The sequence below is a fragment of the Odocoileus virginianus genome, chromosome 1 (assembly GCF_023699985.2).
Source record: "Odocoileus virginianus isolate 20LAN1187 ecotype Illinois chromosome 1, Ovbor_1.2, whole genome shotgun sequence".
Lineage (NCBI taxonomy): Eukaryota > Metazoa > Chordata > Mammalia > Artiodactyla > Cervidae > Odocoileus > Odocoileus virginianus.
The window spans coordinates 434,119-451,180 of NC_069674.1; the positions used below are offsets into that span (position 1 = coordinate 434,119).

Here is a 17,062-nt window from a genome sequence, read left to right on the forward strand (position 1 = left end):
TGATTCCAGGTGGAGGACAGGCCTGGGGTGAGTCCAGGGGGTCTTTATTCCTTTGTCCTGGTGGTCTCAGTGGGCCCACGGCCAGGATCTTAGAGATGCATTCTTTGTTCCTCAGCAGTTTGAGAACAGTTCCTCAGACCTTCTCAGTGTTCAATCTGATCTGGCTGAGGAGTGAGTGAATGAAATCTGCAGATCCCCAAGGTGTGGGAAAAACATATAAAGCAAGCAAAAGAAGCTTTTATCTAAAAAACTGTAGTGGCAAAAGTGCCTTCAAACAGAGTAGCTGATATAATTAATAGTAATTCAATGTATCTGGGTTAACGTTTTTCGGAAACTGGTAAAGAAATAATTTCAAGTGACTGGGTTCAAATTCTTTTGAAATACAGATGGTTTCCAAGTCTTTACTTCCAACGAAAATTGAAGGAAAGTCCAATCAAATTGTTAGCTGATACAAGTTAAATTAAAAGAAATTGATCAGTATGTGATTTTTGGCATTTAAGTAAAATATGTTCATTGCTAGGGTATGAACATGTTTTAGTTAAATGCTATTGTATTTGACTATGGTACATTGCTATCCATTGGTGTTTCATTTCTGTTTTTTTTTTTAGTGTAAAAAAGTTTTCTCAGTATTTACAGCAATAAACATAAATAATCAGAATACAACTTATTAGAAAAGTCTTAACCATAGTATTTGATTTAGGTCATACCTGAATGATCTAATGGTTTTCCCTACTTTCTTCATTTTACGTCTGAATTTGGCAATAAGGAGTTCATGATGTGAGCCACAGTCAGCTCCCAGTCTTGTTTTTCCTGACTGTATAGAGCTTCTCCATCTTTGGCTGCAAAAATATAATCGATCTGATTTTGGTGTTGACCATCTGGTGATGTCCATGTGTAGAGTCTTCTCTTGTGTTGTTGGAAGAGGGTGTTTGCTATGATCAGTGCGTTCTCTTGGCAAAACTCTATTAGCCTTTGCCCTGCTTCATTCTGTACTCCCAGGCCAAATTTGCCTGTTACTCCAGATGTTTCCTGACTTCCTACTTTTGCATTCCAGTCCCCTATAATGAAAAGGACATCTTTTTTGGGTATTAGTTCTAAAAGGTCTTGTAGGTCTTCATAGAACCATTTGACTTCAGCTTCTTTGACATTAGTGGTTAGGACATAGACTTGGATTACTGTGATATTGAATGGTTTGCCTTGGAAACGAAGAGAGATCATTCTCTCATTTTTGAGATTGCATCCAAGTACTGCATTTCAGACTTTTTTGTTGACCATGATGGCTATCCATTACTTCTAAGGGATTCCTGCCCACATTAGTAGATATAATGGTCATCTGAGTTAAATTCACCCATTCCTGTCCATTTTAGTTCACTGATTCCTAGAATGTCGACATTCACTCTTGTCATCTCCTGTTTGACCATTTCCAATTTGCCTTGATTCATGGACCTAACATTCCAGGTTCCTATGCAATATTGCTCTTTACAGCATCGGACCTTGCTTCTTATCACCAGTCCCATCCACAACTGGGTATTGTTTTTTCTTTGGCTCCATCCCTTCATTCTTTCTGGAATTATTTCTCCACTGATCTCCAATAGCATATTGGGCACCTACCAACCTGGGGATTTCCTCTTTCAGTATCCTATCATTTTGCCTTTTCATACTGTTCATGGGGCTCCCAAGGCAAGAATACTGAAGTGGTGTGCCATTCCCATCATCCTGAAAGATGATGCTGTGAAAGTGCTGCACTCAATATGCCAGCAAATTTGGAAAACACAGCAGTGGCCACAGGACTGGAAAAGGTCAGGTTCCATTCCAATCCCAAAGAAAGGAAATGCCAAAAATGCTCAAACTACCGCACAATTGCACTCACCTCACATGCTAGTAAAGTAATGCTCAAAATTTTCCAAGCCAGGCTTCAGCAATACGTGAACTGTGAACTTCCAGATGTTCAAGCTGGTTTAATAAAAGGCAGAGGAATCAGAGATCAAATTGCCAACATCTGCTGGATCATCGAAAAAGCAAGAGAATTCCAGAAAAACATCTATTTCTGCTTTATTGACTATGCCAAAGCCTTTGACTGTGAGGATCACAATAAACTGTGGAAAATTCTGAAAGAGATGGGAATACCAGACCACCTGACCTGCCTCTTGAGAAACCTATATGCAGGTCAGGAAGCAACAGTTAGAACTGGACATGGACCAACAGACTGGTTCCAAATGTGAAAAGGCATACATCAAGGCTGTATATTGTCACCCTGCTTATTTAACTTATATGCAGAGTGCATCATGAGAAATGCTGGGCTGGAGGAAGCACAAGCTGGCATCAAGTTTGCCAGCAGAAATATCAATAACCTCAGATATGCAGACGACACCACCCTTATGGCAGAAAGTGAAGAGGAACTAAAAAGCCTCTTGATGAAAGTGAAAGAGGAGAGTGAAAAAGTTGGCTTAAAGCTCAACATTCAGAAAACTAAGATCATGGCATCTGGTCCCATCACTTCATGGGAAATAGATGGGGAAACAGTGGAAACAGTGTCAGAGTGATTGCAGCCATGAAATTAAAAGCCGCTAAGTCTTTGGAAGGAAAGTTATGACCAACCTAGATAACATATTAAAAAGCAGAGACATTACTTTGCCAACAAAGGTCTGTCTAGTCAAGGCTATGGTTTTTCCAATAGTCATGTATGGATGTGAGAGTTGGACTGTGAAGAAAGGTGAGTGCTGAAGAATTGATGCTTTTGAACTGTGGTGTTGGAGAAGACTCTTGAGAGTCCCTTGGACTGCAAGGAGATCCAACCAGTCCATCCTAAAGGAGATCAGTCATGGGTGTTCCCTGGAAGGACTGATGCTGAAGCTGAAACTCCAATACTTTGGCCACCTCATGTGAAGAGTTGACTGATTGGAAAAGACCCTGATGCTGGGAGGGATTGGGGGGCAGGAGGAGAAGGGGTCGACAGAGGATGAGATGGCTGGATGGCATCACTGACTCGATGGACATGAGTTGGGTAAACTCCGGGAGTAGGTGATGGACAGGGAGGCCTGGCGTGCTGCGATTCATGGGGTCGCAAAGAGTCGGACACGACTGAGCGACTAAACTGAACTGAAACATAGTATTAAGAAGTGTGTTTCAACAAAAGTTTAGTTTTATATGTAATACCACATTTACAATCAATTTATATATGACTTTGATACATTTGTAGGCTTCCCTGGTGGCTCAGATGATAAAGAATCTGCATACAATTCAGGAGACCCAGGTTCCATCCCTGGGTAGGGAAGACACCCTGGAGAAGGGCATGGCTACCCACTGCAGTATTCTTTTTTTTTTTTTTTCTGGAAATTATTCTTTTTTTTTTCTTTTTTTTTCCATTTATTTTTATTAGTTGGAGGCTAATTACTTTACATCATTACAGTAGTTTTTGTCATACATTGAAATGAATTAGCCATGGATTTACACGTATTCCCCATCCCGGTCCCCCCTCCCACCTCCCTCTCCACCCGATCCCTCTGGGTCTTCCCAGTGCACCAGGCCTGAGCACTTGTCTCATGCATCCAACCTGGGCTGGTGATCTGTTTCACCCTAGATAATATACATGTTTCGATGCTGTTCTCTTGAAACATCCCACCCTCACCTTCTCCCAGAGTCCACAAGTCTGTTCTATAACATCTGAGTCTCTTTTTCTGTTTTGCATACAGGGTTATCATTACCATCTTTCTAAATTCCATATATATGTGTTAGTATACTGTAATGGTCTTTATCTTTCTGGCTTACTTCACTCTGTATAATGGGCTTCAGTTTCATCCATCTCATTAGAACTGATTCAAATGAATTCTTCTTAATGGCTGAGTAATATTCCATGGTGTATATGTACCACAGCTTCCTCATCCATTCGTCTGCTGATGGGCATCTGGGTTGCTTCCATGTCCTGGCTATTATAAACAGTGCTGCGATGAACATTGGGGTGCACTGTCTCTTTCAGATCTGGTTTCCTCGGTGTGTATGCCCAGAAGTGGGATTGTTGGGTCATATGGCAGTTCTATTTCCAGCTTTTTAAGAAATCTCCACACTGTTTTCCATAGTGGCTGTACTAATTTGCATTCCCACCAACATCACTGCAGTATTCTTGCCTGAAGAATCCCACTGACAGAGGAGCCTGGCGGGCTACAGTCCATGGGGTCACAGAGAGTCGGACAGGACTGAACCACTAACACTTTCACTTTCATTCTTTGATATATTTGTATTCCAATTAATATGTTTGTAAATCTAGAGGATTTTGATCACAAGATAGTAAGTATATGTGTATACATTTATTTATAAATATATTTTCCTGGACACATGGTCCATAGAAATTGCATGGCACAAACAGATACTGCATTAAGGACACAATTATGTGGGAAACGTAGAGTTCACCCAGACCCGGAGTTCAGTTCCTAGTGTTCAGACGTCACTGGATGCATATAAAGGGTGATGTCACAGCTTTATTCTGAGTCAGTCTTTATGTCAGAAGTTGTATCTGTGTCAATCACTTAAGCCAAGACAAATTTTGATGTCAAGCTAAAAAACGTCACGATCCGAACTCTTGTGGAGAAGCGTGGCGGGCGCAGAGGCGCGAGCGACCTTGGAGGAGGTGCCATGGGGGCGGGGCCTGATGTGGGCGGGGCGGGGCGGGGCGGGCGCGCGCCCTCCGGCGGCCCCGCCCACGCCCAGTTATCGCGAGAGCGGCGAGTGCTGACGCGCGGGCGGGCGGGGCGCGTCGGGGGAGTCGGCGGGCGGGTTTGAATCTGGTCAGAACGCGGGAAACGGTGGGTCCCGGGGAAGAGGGGAGAGCTGCGGGGTCGGCGGGCGGAGGGCTGGGGGCGGGGGACCGGGAGACGGCGGGCTCGGTCGGGTCGGCTTCCTAGCACCGCAGCCTCCGCGTGGGCCGCGATCTGAGCCCGCGGCCCGGCCGGGGCTCTGAGGTGGCCGGGAAGGCGGGCGCCGGGCTTGGAGCTCGCCACACTCTGCGCCTGTTCCCCCGGGACTGAGTTCAGAGGTCCCGCAACCTGGGCTGGGCTGACCCCGGGCAGAAGCCTCTGAGCCCGGACCGGGGGCTGACACTGGGGAGGGTCCCCTGAGCCCGCACCGGGGGCTGATCCCGGGCAGGGTCCCCTGAGCCCCGGACCAGGGGCTGATCCCGGGCAGGGCCCCTGAGCCCTGGACCAGAGACTGATCTCAGAGATCAGTTCTCTGAGCCTTGTGACCTGGGAAAACTGTCCTCAGGTGTCTCTCCTAGTTCTGAGATGAATGGTTGGCTCGAGGTGACGGGTTTTCTGCGGTGACAACGTGACAGGAGCCTTTCTTAAATGCTCATCCTAATTCAGTGCCAGACCTCCTGTGCACAGAGCACCCTGCCATTGGGACGGTAGTTTCATGTCGAGGTGATCTCTCCTAGAAGTTAGCTCTGGTTGGAGGGGCGAGGCCTTGTGCACATAGTAGTGGTTGGTCTCTTTGAGAGAGACTGAGAGAAGTTGGAAAATTAATTACCCTTAAATAACTACAATGACAGTGCCAGAGAGCAAATGGGGGCTATGGCAGTGAATCTGGTCGTCTACTGGAAGTGGATTACTGTGGAAATTACATTTGGAAATAGAGCAAACCAGAAAAGCTACTGGAATCACAAATAAGCAAGGCCCCCATTTTAACCTTTTTTGGAATATTGTTCATTTAAACTCTTGAACTGAAACTAGTCATCATCATGCATCAAGCTTGTTGCTGGCGGCTCTCCTGCCTGCTTGGCAGGTCAGAAGTCAGGCCCATCTCTCAGCCATCTGAGTTCAGGGCTGAGGCGGCCACACTTTAGTGTTACTTATGTGGAGAAGTTATTTCCTGTTCTTGTTGTTTGATTTAAATGCTAAGATCTTGGGGTTCTGCATTTAAGATGACTCTGTCCTGGTAATTGTTGCCGTTGGTACCAGTAATTTTCCCTGTTGCTCTACTTGTGACTGCAGGAGGTTTTCATTTATTTTTAAGGTAAGTGTCCTGCTACATGTATGTTTCATCATTTTGCAGTTGCTTCATGATGTCTTTCCAATCAGGTGCTGCAAGCACTAGGCGGTGTAAATGGAAAATAGGATTTTTAGAGGAGACAGAGCGCCTGAGCTCTCGTCCCGCGAGGTTGGGAGGGCTGCACCTGCTGCGCACACTAACAAGCCCCCAGGGGCCCCACGGCCACACTGCAATGCAAGGCGGCTGACAGGGGTTCTCTTGATGCAGGACTGGTGCTTGAGGAAGGAGAGTCCTCAGGCGTTAGCAGCCGGGCTCAGTCTGATCTTCGCTGAGCTGCCTCAGACCTGAAGGAGCATCTTGTGAAGGTCCTAGAAAGGGAGAGAAGGTGAGCCTTCGAGAGCTGTTGGATTTCTCTTTCCTTAGTTGGTAGCTTCATTAACAATCAATGAAAACATGATGTTATATTGATACTGTTCTCAGTGACGAAAAGCAGAAGTTATTTTTATTTATTTTTAATATTATTTTTATTTATTTTTAATTATTTTTTATCGAAGTATAGTTGATTTACAATGTTGTGTTAGTTTCTGCTGCACAGAATCAATTGTACACTTATCCACTCTTAGTCTGTTTCCCATGTATGTCATTGCAGTGTTGAGTAGAGCCCCCAGTGCTATAATTAGGCTCTTACTAGTTGCCTTTTTATATACAGTAGTGTGTATATGTCAATCCCTTTCCTCCTTGGTAACAAAGTTATTTTTTAGATGTTATAGCTTGTTTACATCAGAATATTGTTAGAAACTGTCTATCACAGGTAGTGTATGGATTTTCTTGCAGTTTTGGATACTAACTATGATTGTGTGTTTTACTAGTGTTGCAGAATAAATGCCATATGAAAAACAGTTTGATCTGCTATGGAAAAACGTGAGACATTCATACAAGCAGTGTCTAAGGAGCTGATTGGAAAATTTTTGCAATTCATTCAACTTGATGTAAGTTTTATGTTTAGCTTTATTGTGATTTTGACTGTTAATATAAGACGTTTTGCTAAAATCATTATATCCACAAGTCAAATATAGTCATTTCAGTGAATCCGTACGGACCAAGGTGTATTTAAAAACGTAAAGCAAAACTATACACAAATAGATCTGCCTATGGGCAGCTACTCACAAACAATGTTTCCTGTTTGCTTTAAGAGGGTTGTTGTGAGGATGCTAAGTGGCGTAACACAAGATGTTTATAATTACTTACTTAAATATTTATTGATTTCTTGTTCTGTGCATGGCATTTTGAGGAAGATATCCTTTTTTATCCTTAGATTATTTACAGTGTTGTGATGAATCCAGGTGTGTAAATGCAGCAGGGTCAGGGAGGCCTGGCGTGCTGCGATTCATGGGGTCGCAAAGAGTTGGACATGATTAAGCGACTGAACTGAACTGAACTGAAGGGCTAAACTGGGGCAGAGGTGGAGAGGGACCCAAGTTTAGACATGGGATGTTCCCCATCCCAATGAAAAGGCTGTGGAGCCGAGGATCTAAAAGGTGAAATGAGTTAAGCAGTCAGACAGGGGTATGGAGAAGGACTGCTCTAACCAACAGGGTTAATTCTGAAGACTGGAGAAGCACCTTGTGCTTAAACTTAGAGATGCCTGGTGTGAAAACACCAGCTGAGGAAGAAGGCAAGAGGTGACACCTGGAATGAGGCCTCACCCACTCTGAGGGGTTGAGGCTGTCCTGAGAGGAACAGGGACTTCTAAGCAGAGAGTGACCTGTGTGCAAAAGGATGAAAGAGGGAGAGAAAGACAGAAAGAGGACTCGCCTTTTGGGAATATTCCTTTGAACACGAAGAATAGATTGAAGGGAGCTGGATGCTGGAGAGTGAGGGAGAGACACAGGTCGAGTCTGGGCATGGACGTGGGAGGGCGTCAGCCCGGGTGCGCTGCCAGTGACCGGCTGTGGGCCGGGAAGGAGCCCGGGTTCCTGAGTCCACGTCTGTTCAGCGAGGTCCTAAGTAGGAAGAGGGCAGGCTTGAGGGAGGAGATGGCTCATGTGGGACGTGCTGAGAGGCTCCAGGACGCACGCGTGAGAGGCGTGCAGGAGGAGGTGGAGAGGCAGGCCTGGAGCTAGGAGCAGCTCTGGGCTGGAGGCAGGCTTGGGGGCATCAGCTCCGGCTGGGATGCGTGGGATCATCTACGCAGTATAATAGGAGAAAGGCCTAGGACTGACTTTGGAAGACCCCAGCTTTAGGGCCCCGACTCTAAAGTACTGTGACCTCAGGGCACGTGACACATACCTCACTTGTTCTGATCATGCAGTGAAAATCAAAGTAGTGACAGCTAAGAATTGCATGGAGATTGCGGGAGAGAATTCTGGACAAAAGTAGTGGGAAAGACAAAGACCCCTGGACCACTCAGATGGGTCCCGCGGAGAGGAGGCTGGTGGGCTGGGGTGGAGAGGTGGCCTTGCTTGTCTGTCCTTCCTCGAGAGTCTCTTTGCTCCAGAGTTCTGTGGCGCCCCCCTGCCCCACCCCCACCTGCCGTGACTGACAGTCTGGAAGCTGCAGGCAGCTGCTATGCAGCCTGTCCTTCCCTTGCCCTAGTTTGTACGTATGGAGGGGCTACTTGTGTAAGCATGTCATGACCTCCTTGGTGAGGCACGTGGTGTTGATTTGTGTCATTGCTGGTTCATTGGTATTCCCACTTTTATAATTAACAAGTGGTCTGTAGGGAAATGGGCTTCCCAGGTGGCACAGCGGTAAAGAGCCCACCTGCCAGTGCAGGAGAGACAGGAGACGTGGGCTCGATCCCTGGGTCGGGAAGCTCCCCTGGAGGAGGAGATGACAACCCACTCCAGTGTTCTTGCCTGGGAAATCCCATGGACAGAGGAGCTTGGTGGGTTGCTGTCTATGGGGTCCCAAACACTAAGCGACCAACCATGCACGCATGCTGGGGAGAAGTAGATTGAGGCTAGGTAAATTTTCTCCTCATCCAACTTCTGCCCATTGGAAGAAAACAAAAAGATGAAATACCACTGTCTCCCACCAGACTGAAAATACTATGTGTTGGGGAGATGTGGAATATTTGAAAATTTCATCCCTGCTGGGGATGTGGAAACCGCTACACCATTTAGAGTAATAAATATATATTCAACTGATAATGTTGAATGTTTACAGACTCTTCAGTTGGCAATCCATTTTTTATTTAGTCCTTAAATAAGAGCCATGTGAAACAATGTTCTTGGCAGTGTTTTTGTGAAATAGCCAAAACCCAGAAACAACTAAATAGTGATCAACAGAAGAATGGATAAATGTATTTTGTTATGTTTATGCAATGGAAAACTCTACAGAAGTAAAAACAAAACTGTATGGAAATGAAATGAAACTAAACGAACTATCATGACATGCAGTGTATGGATGAGCATCACTAAATAATGTTGGGCAAGAGAAGCAAGATATGAAAGAGCGGACACCTTGTGACCCAATTCTCTACCAAGTGGAAAATAGATCTATTTACAGGGCATGGTTTAGGGATGCAGATGGTGGTGAAGTTATCAAGAAAAGCAAGGCAGTAATTACCATAAATGCTAAAGAAACTGGGGAGGGGAGGAGGCAGCCCTGGAGGGGTGGTGGAGACACGTGGCTTTGTTTATTTACCTGCAGTCACACTTAGTGTGCTTTTCCATATGTGTATGTCACAATATCTTTAAAATATATTGATAGTTGGTGTTTCTTGCCTGAATCAGTTATTACTCTCATCACTACAAAATTGTAATTTTCCAGTCCCAAATTGCTGCTGTATTTATTTACTGCTATTAATAGCATGCCAATGCCATTAGTTAATTATTGATTAGTTATTGGCTGTGTGTGCATGCGCAGTTGCTTCAGTTGTGTCTGACTTTTTGTGATGCTGTGAACTGTAGCCTGCCAGGCTCCTCTGTCCATGGGATTCTCCAGGCAAGAATACTGGAGTGGGTTGTAATGCCCTCCTCCAGGGAATCTTCCTGACCCTGGGATCGAACCCATGTCGCCTGCATCTCCTGCACTGTATGCGGATTCTTTACTGCTGAGCCGTTGGGGATGCCCAATTATTAGCTACTATTTATTATCAGTATGGTCTCATGGGTTTTTATTTTATTCAAAGAGTTATAATCCCTTACTGTGGCTGTTGTGGTGCTCAGGTTGTACCAGGTTGGATACAGGGACGAAGTCAGGGCCCAAAACTGGACGGAGACCAGAAGCTCAGCTTGCAGTCCTTGGCATGGCTGTATTATTACTGTTGTGGCTCTTTCTGTTACTTGAGCTCTGGCATGCACTTGTGACCAGATTTCAGGCCTGGAGATGGAGGATGTCGGGGGGGACTGATGTCGGGGGCAGTTTTGCTAGGGGGTGAAGAGGAGTATACCAGGACTGACTGGGGCAGAGGATCTGCTGCTTTCTGTCTGATCATTCCTGTCCTCTGCCTCTTAGGACTGGATTTCAAAAACTACAGCCCAACTCTTGAATTTGAAACTTAGCTATTAGCACTTAAACTTCTTCTGATGCCATTATAAAGAAGATAGAACTGTTTTCTTGTATTTGAAATGTGACAGTTGCTGTTTATTTTGCAGAAGGATACTTGTGACCCGTTCAACCTAAATGAGTTGATAGATGAATTATCAAGGAAGCAGAAAGAAGAACTATGGCAAAGGCTCAAGAATTTGCTAGTAGACGTGTTGCTGGAGAGCCCAGTGGAGGGGTGGCAGACAGCAAAAGCCTCCAGTGAAGACAGTATGAAAGTAGAGCAGGGTTCAAAGATGGTAACCCTCGTCCTTCAAAAATAAATTTCCTTTTTCTTATTAAAAAAGTAATTGTTTATTGTGTATAATTGAATTTTATATTGTTAAAATTAAAGTCAGAAACACTAGAGTACCAGAAGCCTATTTAATGTAGTTATACCTTTTTCAGTCCTACCGTTATTTACGTGGTATTCAGGGTTGCTCTTTTCAAACTGCTGACCTGTGTTCAGCTTTAATTAACTTTTTAGAATAAGTGTCAAATGTGGCTTTATTTTAATAAATTTAGTAAGTTTTACATTTAAAATTAAATTTTAAGTTGATTTTAACTTACTTGTGCTTTGATTTTTTTTTTTTTTTTTTTAATTTATAGCATGGAAACATAGAAATAATCCATGCAGTTACATCTGTGATTCTTGCTTCTGTGTCGGTAATAAATGAAAGAGAGAACTATGAAGCCTTATTGGAGTGTGCTGTTATATTAAATGGTAAGTTGACTTTGCAATAACGTGGGGATGTGAACAAGTGCTGTGTCTGAGTGACACTCAGTAAAAGGAAGCCCCCAGCAGTGGAGAAGCAGAGCTCTTGTACTTCAGCTGGAAAAAACGAGCAAAGGAGCACTCTTATGGGCTGTCCTGTGTAATTATTTCATGTGAGCCACATATAAATGTTTCAGATGGTGAAAATGTGCATTACTGGACAACTGATTGCTATTTAGAGGTTTTTTAGAAATGTCTTATTTGAACCTTCAGGACCAATAAGAGCTGATAAAGGGGAAGCAGTCATTGCAAGTTCCTCAGCTGGTGATTTACTGCCCGACAGTTCAAGGTTGCCCAGTACTGTGACACTGCATTTTTCTCTTTAATTGTATCATGAATGTGACCTGGGGAATAGTTGTTGACTCCTCCTACTCGAATATTCCTAAGTCGGTACTCTTCTAATTTTAACTAAACTGTGAAGTGATAGTTATTAATTTAGTAGGAACACTAGTCTGAATTTATGAGAAGATCTGATCATATAATATTTGAATGAAATTATAGCTATAAGAGATGCAAAGATAGCTTTGAGTGATTTTTTTTCAAGAAAAACCTCACAGGTCCCCTCACCTTCCACTGTGTGAATCTGATTAGTTCCCTAATCAGAGCCACTTGGCTTATGTATTGGTTTAGTATGCTCTTTTATTCAGAATTCTTATGTTGAATTACTGTCTTATTAAGATTACCCAGTCAGTATGAAAGGAGCTGCCAGATGCTTGTGGGTGCTACCACCAGTTCATTCTCAGTCTCCAAACATGCTTTATAAAATTCCCCATTAATTCAGGAATTTTACTTTAGAGTAATGGCTGTCAGATGTCTGGATTATAGTTACGAGCACACTGTCAGTATTTTAATTTAGTTCTTGAGCTCTTTTGTTAATAGCACTACAGCTTTTCTATTCATTATAATAGTTGCTTTTACTATTTTTCACCAATGAGCCAGAACTTGAGGCCAACAAGCTGAGGGGTAGTTGTGGGGTAGCTGGTCACTCGGCCTGCCCTGGCTCAGCTGTTTAGTGTTGCCACGGGTGTCCCTGCACTCGGGTTTGGAGCCTCTCGTCGTTCGGAGTTTGGACAATAGGACCTGTTGGTCTTCTAAAATTCCCTGTTCTATTGGGCCTGCTCTTACAATAGTGGTGGGACAGTTTTAGTTAACATTGCTTATATGGTATAAATGTGTGGACGTCTTGGTGAGTTAAACTGATGTCTGCTGGGCGCACCTTGTGAGTCACATGCTCTCCCAGGTTGGGTCTGGACTAGCCCCGTTTCACTGCATGCACTCACTGTGCAGTGCCTGCTCTGTTGCAGGAATTTTGTACGCGCTGCCAGAGGGTGAGCGAGCGCTGCAGGGCTCCATCCAGGACCTGTGCGTGAAGTGGTGGGAGAGAGGCCTGCTCGCCAAGGAGAACATGGGCAAGACTGCCTTCGTCATGCTGCTGAGGAGGAGTCTCAGGACGAAAACAGTGCGTTCCCTTTCTAAAGTACACACTGTGCTTTGCTGAGAAGTACACGCATTTATACCAGTTAGGAGTTATGTCTCCTTGCGAGAGGCCTGGCCCAGTGGCTCCCAGTCGGGGTTTTTCACAGGGTGGTTCTCAGAGGTGGGCGGTTAGGGTGGGCAGAACTCACGTGTGTGCATTGTGCACAGACTCTCTCCCTGTCTTCCTTGGTGTGTGACCTGTGGAAGGCTGTCCCCTCGACGGGAACTGCCCTAGGGAGAACCAAGGGGACGGGGTGTCAGGGAGAGCCTGCTGACCCGAGTTGGTGGGCAGGAGGGCGGCCCAGGCCTGTGGAAGCTTCGGCGGGCCAGCAGGAAGCAAGGTGAGCGCAGGATATAATGCATCTTTCAGTCTTTGGCATGCAACTCAGAGATCCAGAAAAAGAACAGCTTTCTCCTCTGATCAAACAACAGCAGATATTTATGTTCATCTTAGAAAACTGGGCAAATGAAGAAAAGGGAAAATGAAAAAAAAAAAAACAAAAGTCATCAGTAATTCCACTGCCAAGGTGACCCTTGTGAATTGAGGGATCTTTGGGGGTTTCTCTTTGCCCTCCCCCTACACCTTTGCTGACTTGTCGCAGATTCCTACAAGTGAAATTTGTAGGTCAGTGGATTTGAACTTGGAGCTCTCGGTACAGATTGCCAGCAGCTTTCGACGTACCTTGCAGCTGATCCCGTTCTTACCTCCTGTGGGACAGACTGTCCCGCGGTGGCCTCCAAGGAGCAGTCAATTTCACAGCATAAAAGAATCTTTTTGACTGCATCCTCAGCTCGCACTCTGACTCCCTGCTGGCCACAGGAGTGATTGAAAAATTGTTTGTGTCAGAACTCATCCAAAGCCTTGGTTTGCCTTTTTAAAATCCATTTTCCCTGCCATTCTTGTTCACCTTTAAAATCAAGACTTTATTTAGACGTCTGCACTTGTGCCGTTTACCACAGTAGCCACCAGCCACACGGCCGATTACATTTCCAGTTAAGAACGTTAAAAGTCTCTTTCCTGGCGGCACAGTCCTGTAGTGGTCGCCTCGTACCCTGCTGTGGCTCAGGCTCTGCACGTTCAGCACAGGTTCACCTCCTCGTTGTCAGCATCTCTGCTTGCTTTTGCCTAGGTTTTAGGATAATGCTCTCTGGAGCTTCATTTGCAAATTTTAAAATGTTTTCTTTTGTCATTTTTTTCTTTTTTGATGACATAAAATAGTCTCATAGTTAATTTGAAATGTGACCTTACCCATTATTTTAAAAAAAAATTAGTTGATTTTCTTTTCCTGTCATCCCCAGGGTGCAGACATATGTCGGCTGTGGCGTATCCATCAGGCTTTATATTGCTTTGATTATCATTTGGAAGAAAGTAGAGAAATTAAAGACATGCTGCTTGAGTGCTTCATAAATGTCAATTACATCAAAAAAGAAGAGGCAAGTGGTTTTTCATCTTGGTGTGTTTGTGAACTGCTTTTTAAAAAACTAATTTATTTTCTGACTGTTCTGAGTCTTCGTGGCTGCATGCAGGGGCTATTCTTTGTTGCAATGTGTGGGCTTCTCAGAGCTTCTCTTATTGTGGATCATGGTCTAAGTTGGTGTGCAGCATGTGGGGTTTTCCTGGACCAGGGATCGAACCCATGTTCCCTGTGTTGGTAGGCGGATTCTTAACCACTGGAGCACCAGGAAAGTCCTGTGAGCTGCTTTTTGATGGAAGTTTTTCCTAAATTCTTGAGTTTGCTATTTGCATCATGTTCAGTGTTTTAATAAAAGAATCAGCTTAACTGTCAAGTGCTATTATATTTATTGCAATTCATATTTACTGCATGGCAGTGTTAAGCAAACATTTTACAAGTCATTGTGTATTTCATCATTAAAGGAGATGGTAATAGGTGGCTGTGTGAATCCTGGGGGAATCATGATTGCATTTTAAATTAAAAATGACTAAAAATAAGGTTGAGAAGGCACTTCCCCATGGATCACATCTGACCCTCTGCCCTAATTCCAGGTTAATTGGCATATAACTCAGAGCTGTCATCACAGGATTCTTGGTTTTTTCATACCCATCCAGTAAATCCAAAGCGAGGCTCCTGGCCCAGTGCTCCACTGGCCGGCAGTCATTACTGCCACACTTGGCTACTGAGCACATGAAATGTGGCCAATCCAGCTGTGTTCTTAAATGTAAAATACATAGGCATTTGAAACTTGATATGGAAAAAGAATGTTAAATATCACATTAATAATTTTTGTGTATTTATTACATATTTAAATGACACTTTGGATATATTAGATTACTTAAATACATTATTAAAGTTAATTTAACCTTTTTTACTTTTATTAATATGGCTATTGGAGAATTAAAATTACAGAGTGGCTTGCCTAGCTCTCTTGGACATGCTCATCTGTTATCTTTAGAGTTTTCTGTACTTGTTTTATTTTTTTAAGAAGTGCTGAGAACATGAGCCTCTCAATAATTTGTTGTAATTTTGGGTAGAGTTTTAGATGTAGAAAATAATTATTATGTATTTGTTTTGGTTCCCCTGGCCCTGTTGCTGCTCGGACTCTCTCTGGTTGCGGTGGGTGGGGCTGCTCCCCAGTGTTGGCGCGCAGGACTGTCGCTTCGGCGGCTGCTGCTCCGGGGCAGCTCCGGGGCACAGGCTCAGAGGTTGTGGTGCACGGGCTTGGTTGCCCCATGGCATGGGGTCTTCCTGGACCAGGGATCAGGCTGTGTCTCCCACATTGACAGCCGGATTCGTTACCACTGAGCCTCCAGGGAATCCCCTCTGTGGTTTTTTTGTTCATTGTTTTGTCACTCAGACACGTCTGACCCCTTGTGACCCCACGGACTGCAGCACGCCAGGCTTCCGTGTCCTTCAGTGTCTCCCAGAGTTTGCTCAAACTTATGTCCATTGAGTCAGTGATACCATCTAACCGTCTTATCTCATCCTCTGTCACCCCCTTCTCCTCCTGCCTTCAATCTTTCCCAGCATCAGGGCCTTTTCCAGTGAGTTGGCTGTCCGCGTTAGGTGGCCAAATTATGGGATCTTCAGCATCAGTCCTCCCAATGAATATTCAGGGTTATTCCTTTAAGATTGACTGGTAGTCTTTTTAGATTGACTGTATTTCCATGTTGGAATGCAAAGCACATTGTTTTTGATATAGAATATAGCCCTGTTTCTGACTGCTTGTGGCCTGGCAGACATGATTTGAGGCAAAAGGGGGCAGCGGTCACCCGTCCCTGAAGGAGGTGTGGGGAAGGACTTCCCAGAGGAGGAGGGCCCCCTGAGGAACTTGCTCAGGCCTCACACTCACGGTGGGGCATGGCACGGTTTGACCCCAGCGTGCCTGCTCCCCATGCACCCTCTCACTGGTGACACCGAAGGGCTGGACCTGATTGCTGCCCACACTGGCTGAAACATGCAGCTCTGGGGGTCAGAAAGGCTGTGTTCAGACCCTGGTGTCCACTGAACAGGTGGCAGGTCGCCTTGATCATATGCCGTTCAGCCTTAGCTCCTTCTGTAGCGCAGGAGCAGCGGCCGCCGTCTCCCAGGGTCCCCTCGGGGGCACACGGGGCCTTTCACAGGGCCCTTGGCACCCGCCTGACAGGAGATACGCTGACTGCTGTTGCTGCTCTGACGTTGTCATTGTTGGAGGGTCCCTGGGCCTCTGCCCTGGGCGTCCAGGGTGGGTGTGAAGTTTGGGAGAGTAAAGTATAGAGTGGATTCAGACACCCTTTATATAGACTTACACATGTGTGTGTTAGTCGCTTAGTTGTGTCCAACTCCTTGCAACCCCATTGACTGTAGCCCGCTGGGCTCCTCTGTCCATGGAAATATACATAGCAGTGGGCAAATGGCACTTGTTTAACACACACACGCACACACATATATGCAAATATAGATGTAAGTGGTCTTTCCCAGGTGCCTCAAGTGGAAAAGAATCTGCCTGCTAGTGCAAGAGATGTGGGTTCTATCCCTGGGATGGAAAGATCTCCTGGAGGAGGAAATAGCAGCCATTCCAGTATTTTTCTGTGGGAAATCCCATGGACAGAGCAGCCTGGCGGACTGTAGTCTGTGGAGTTGCAAAGACTTGGACATGATTTAGCGAATGAGCACTTAGAGATAAATATATATGTGTGTTAAAGCTCCCTCTTTTTAGAATTTGTGTTCTCTTTTGAATTTAAGATAGCTGAACCTAGTTTCCTAATCAGTTATTAATTTGGTCGGGTCAGTTTCCAGTCATTCTAGGTAAATGATAAACCTCTTCTGGACTCTACTGGCAACTTATTTCCAGTAAACACTT

General features: G+C 44.9%; 1 protein-coding gene across 4 annotated transcripts in view; it reads left to right on the forward strand.

Moving 5' to 3' along the window:
- Positions 1-4,717: 4,717 nt before the first annotated feature.
- NCAPG2 (non-SMC condensin II complex subunit G2) overlaps positions 4,718-17,062 on the forward strand; it is a 66,124-nt gene continuing 53,779 nt past the window's right edge. For 3 of the 4 annotated variants that reach the window (XM_020886176.2, XM_020886178.2, XM_020886179.2), the window contains exons 1-7: positions 4,718-4,799; positions 6,250-6,367; positions 6,852-6,971; positions 10,584-10,772; positions 11,122-11,236; positions 12,592-12,746; positions 14,063-14,197. In XM_020886176.2, the coding sequence (XP_020741835.2) occupies positions 6,894-6,971; positions 10,584-10,772; positions 11,122-11,236; positions 12,592-12,746; positions 14,063-14,197 (672 nt within the window). In that variant the 5' untranslated portion in view covers positions 4,718-4,799; positions 6,250-6,367; positions 6,852-6,893. Of the gene's footprint in view, positions 4,800-5,184; positions 6,007-6,249; positions 6,368-6,851; positions 6,972-10,583; positions 10,773-11,121; positions 11,237-12,591; positions 12,747-14,062; positions 14,198-17,062 lie in introns of those variants that run through there. The other variant, XM_020886177.2, reaches the window with a different exon arrangement.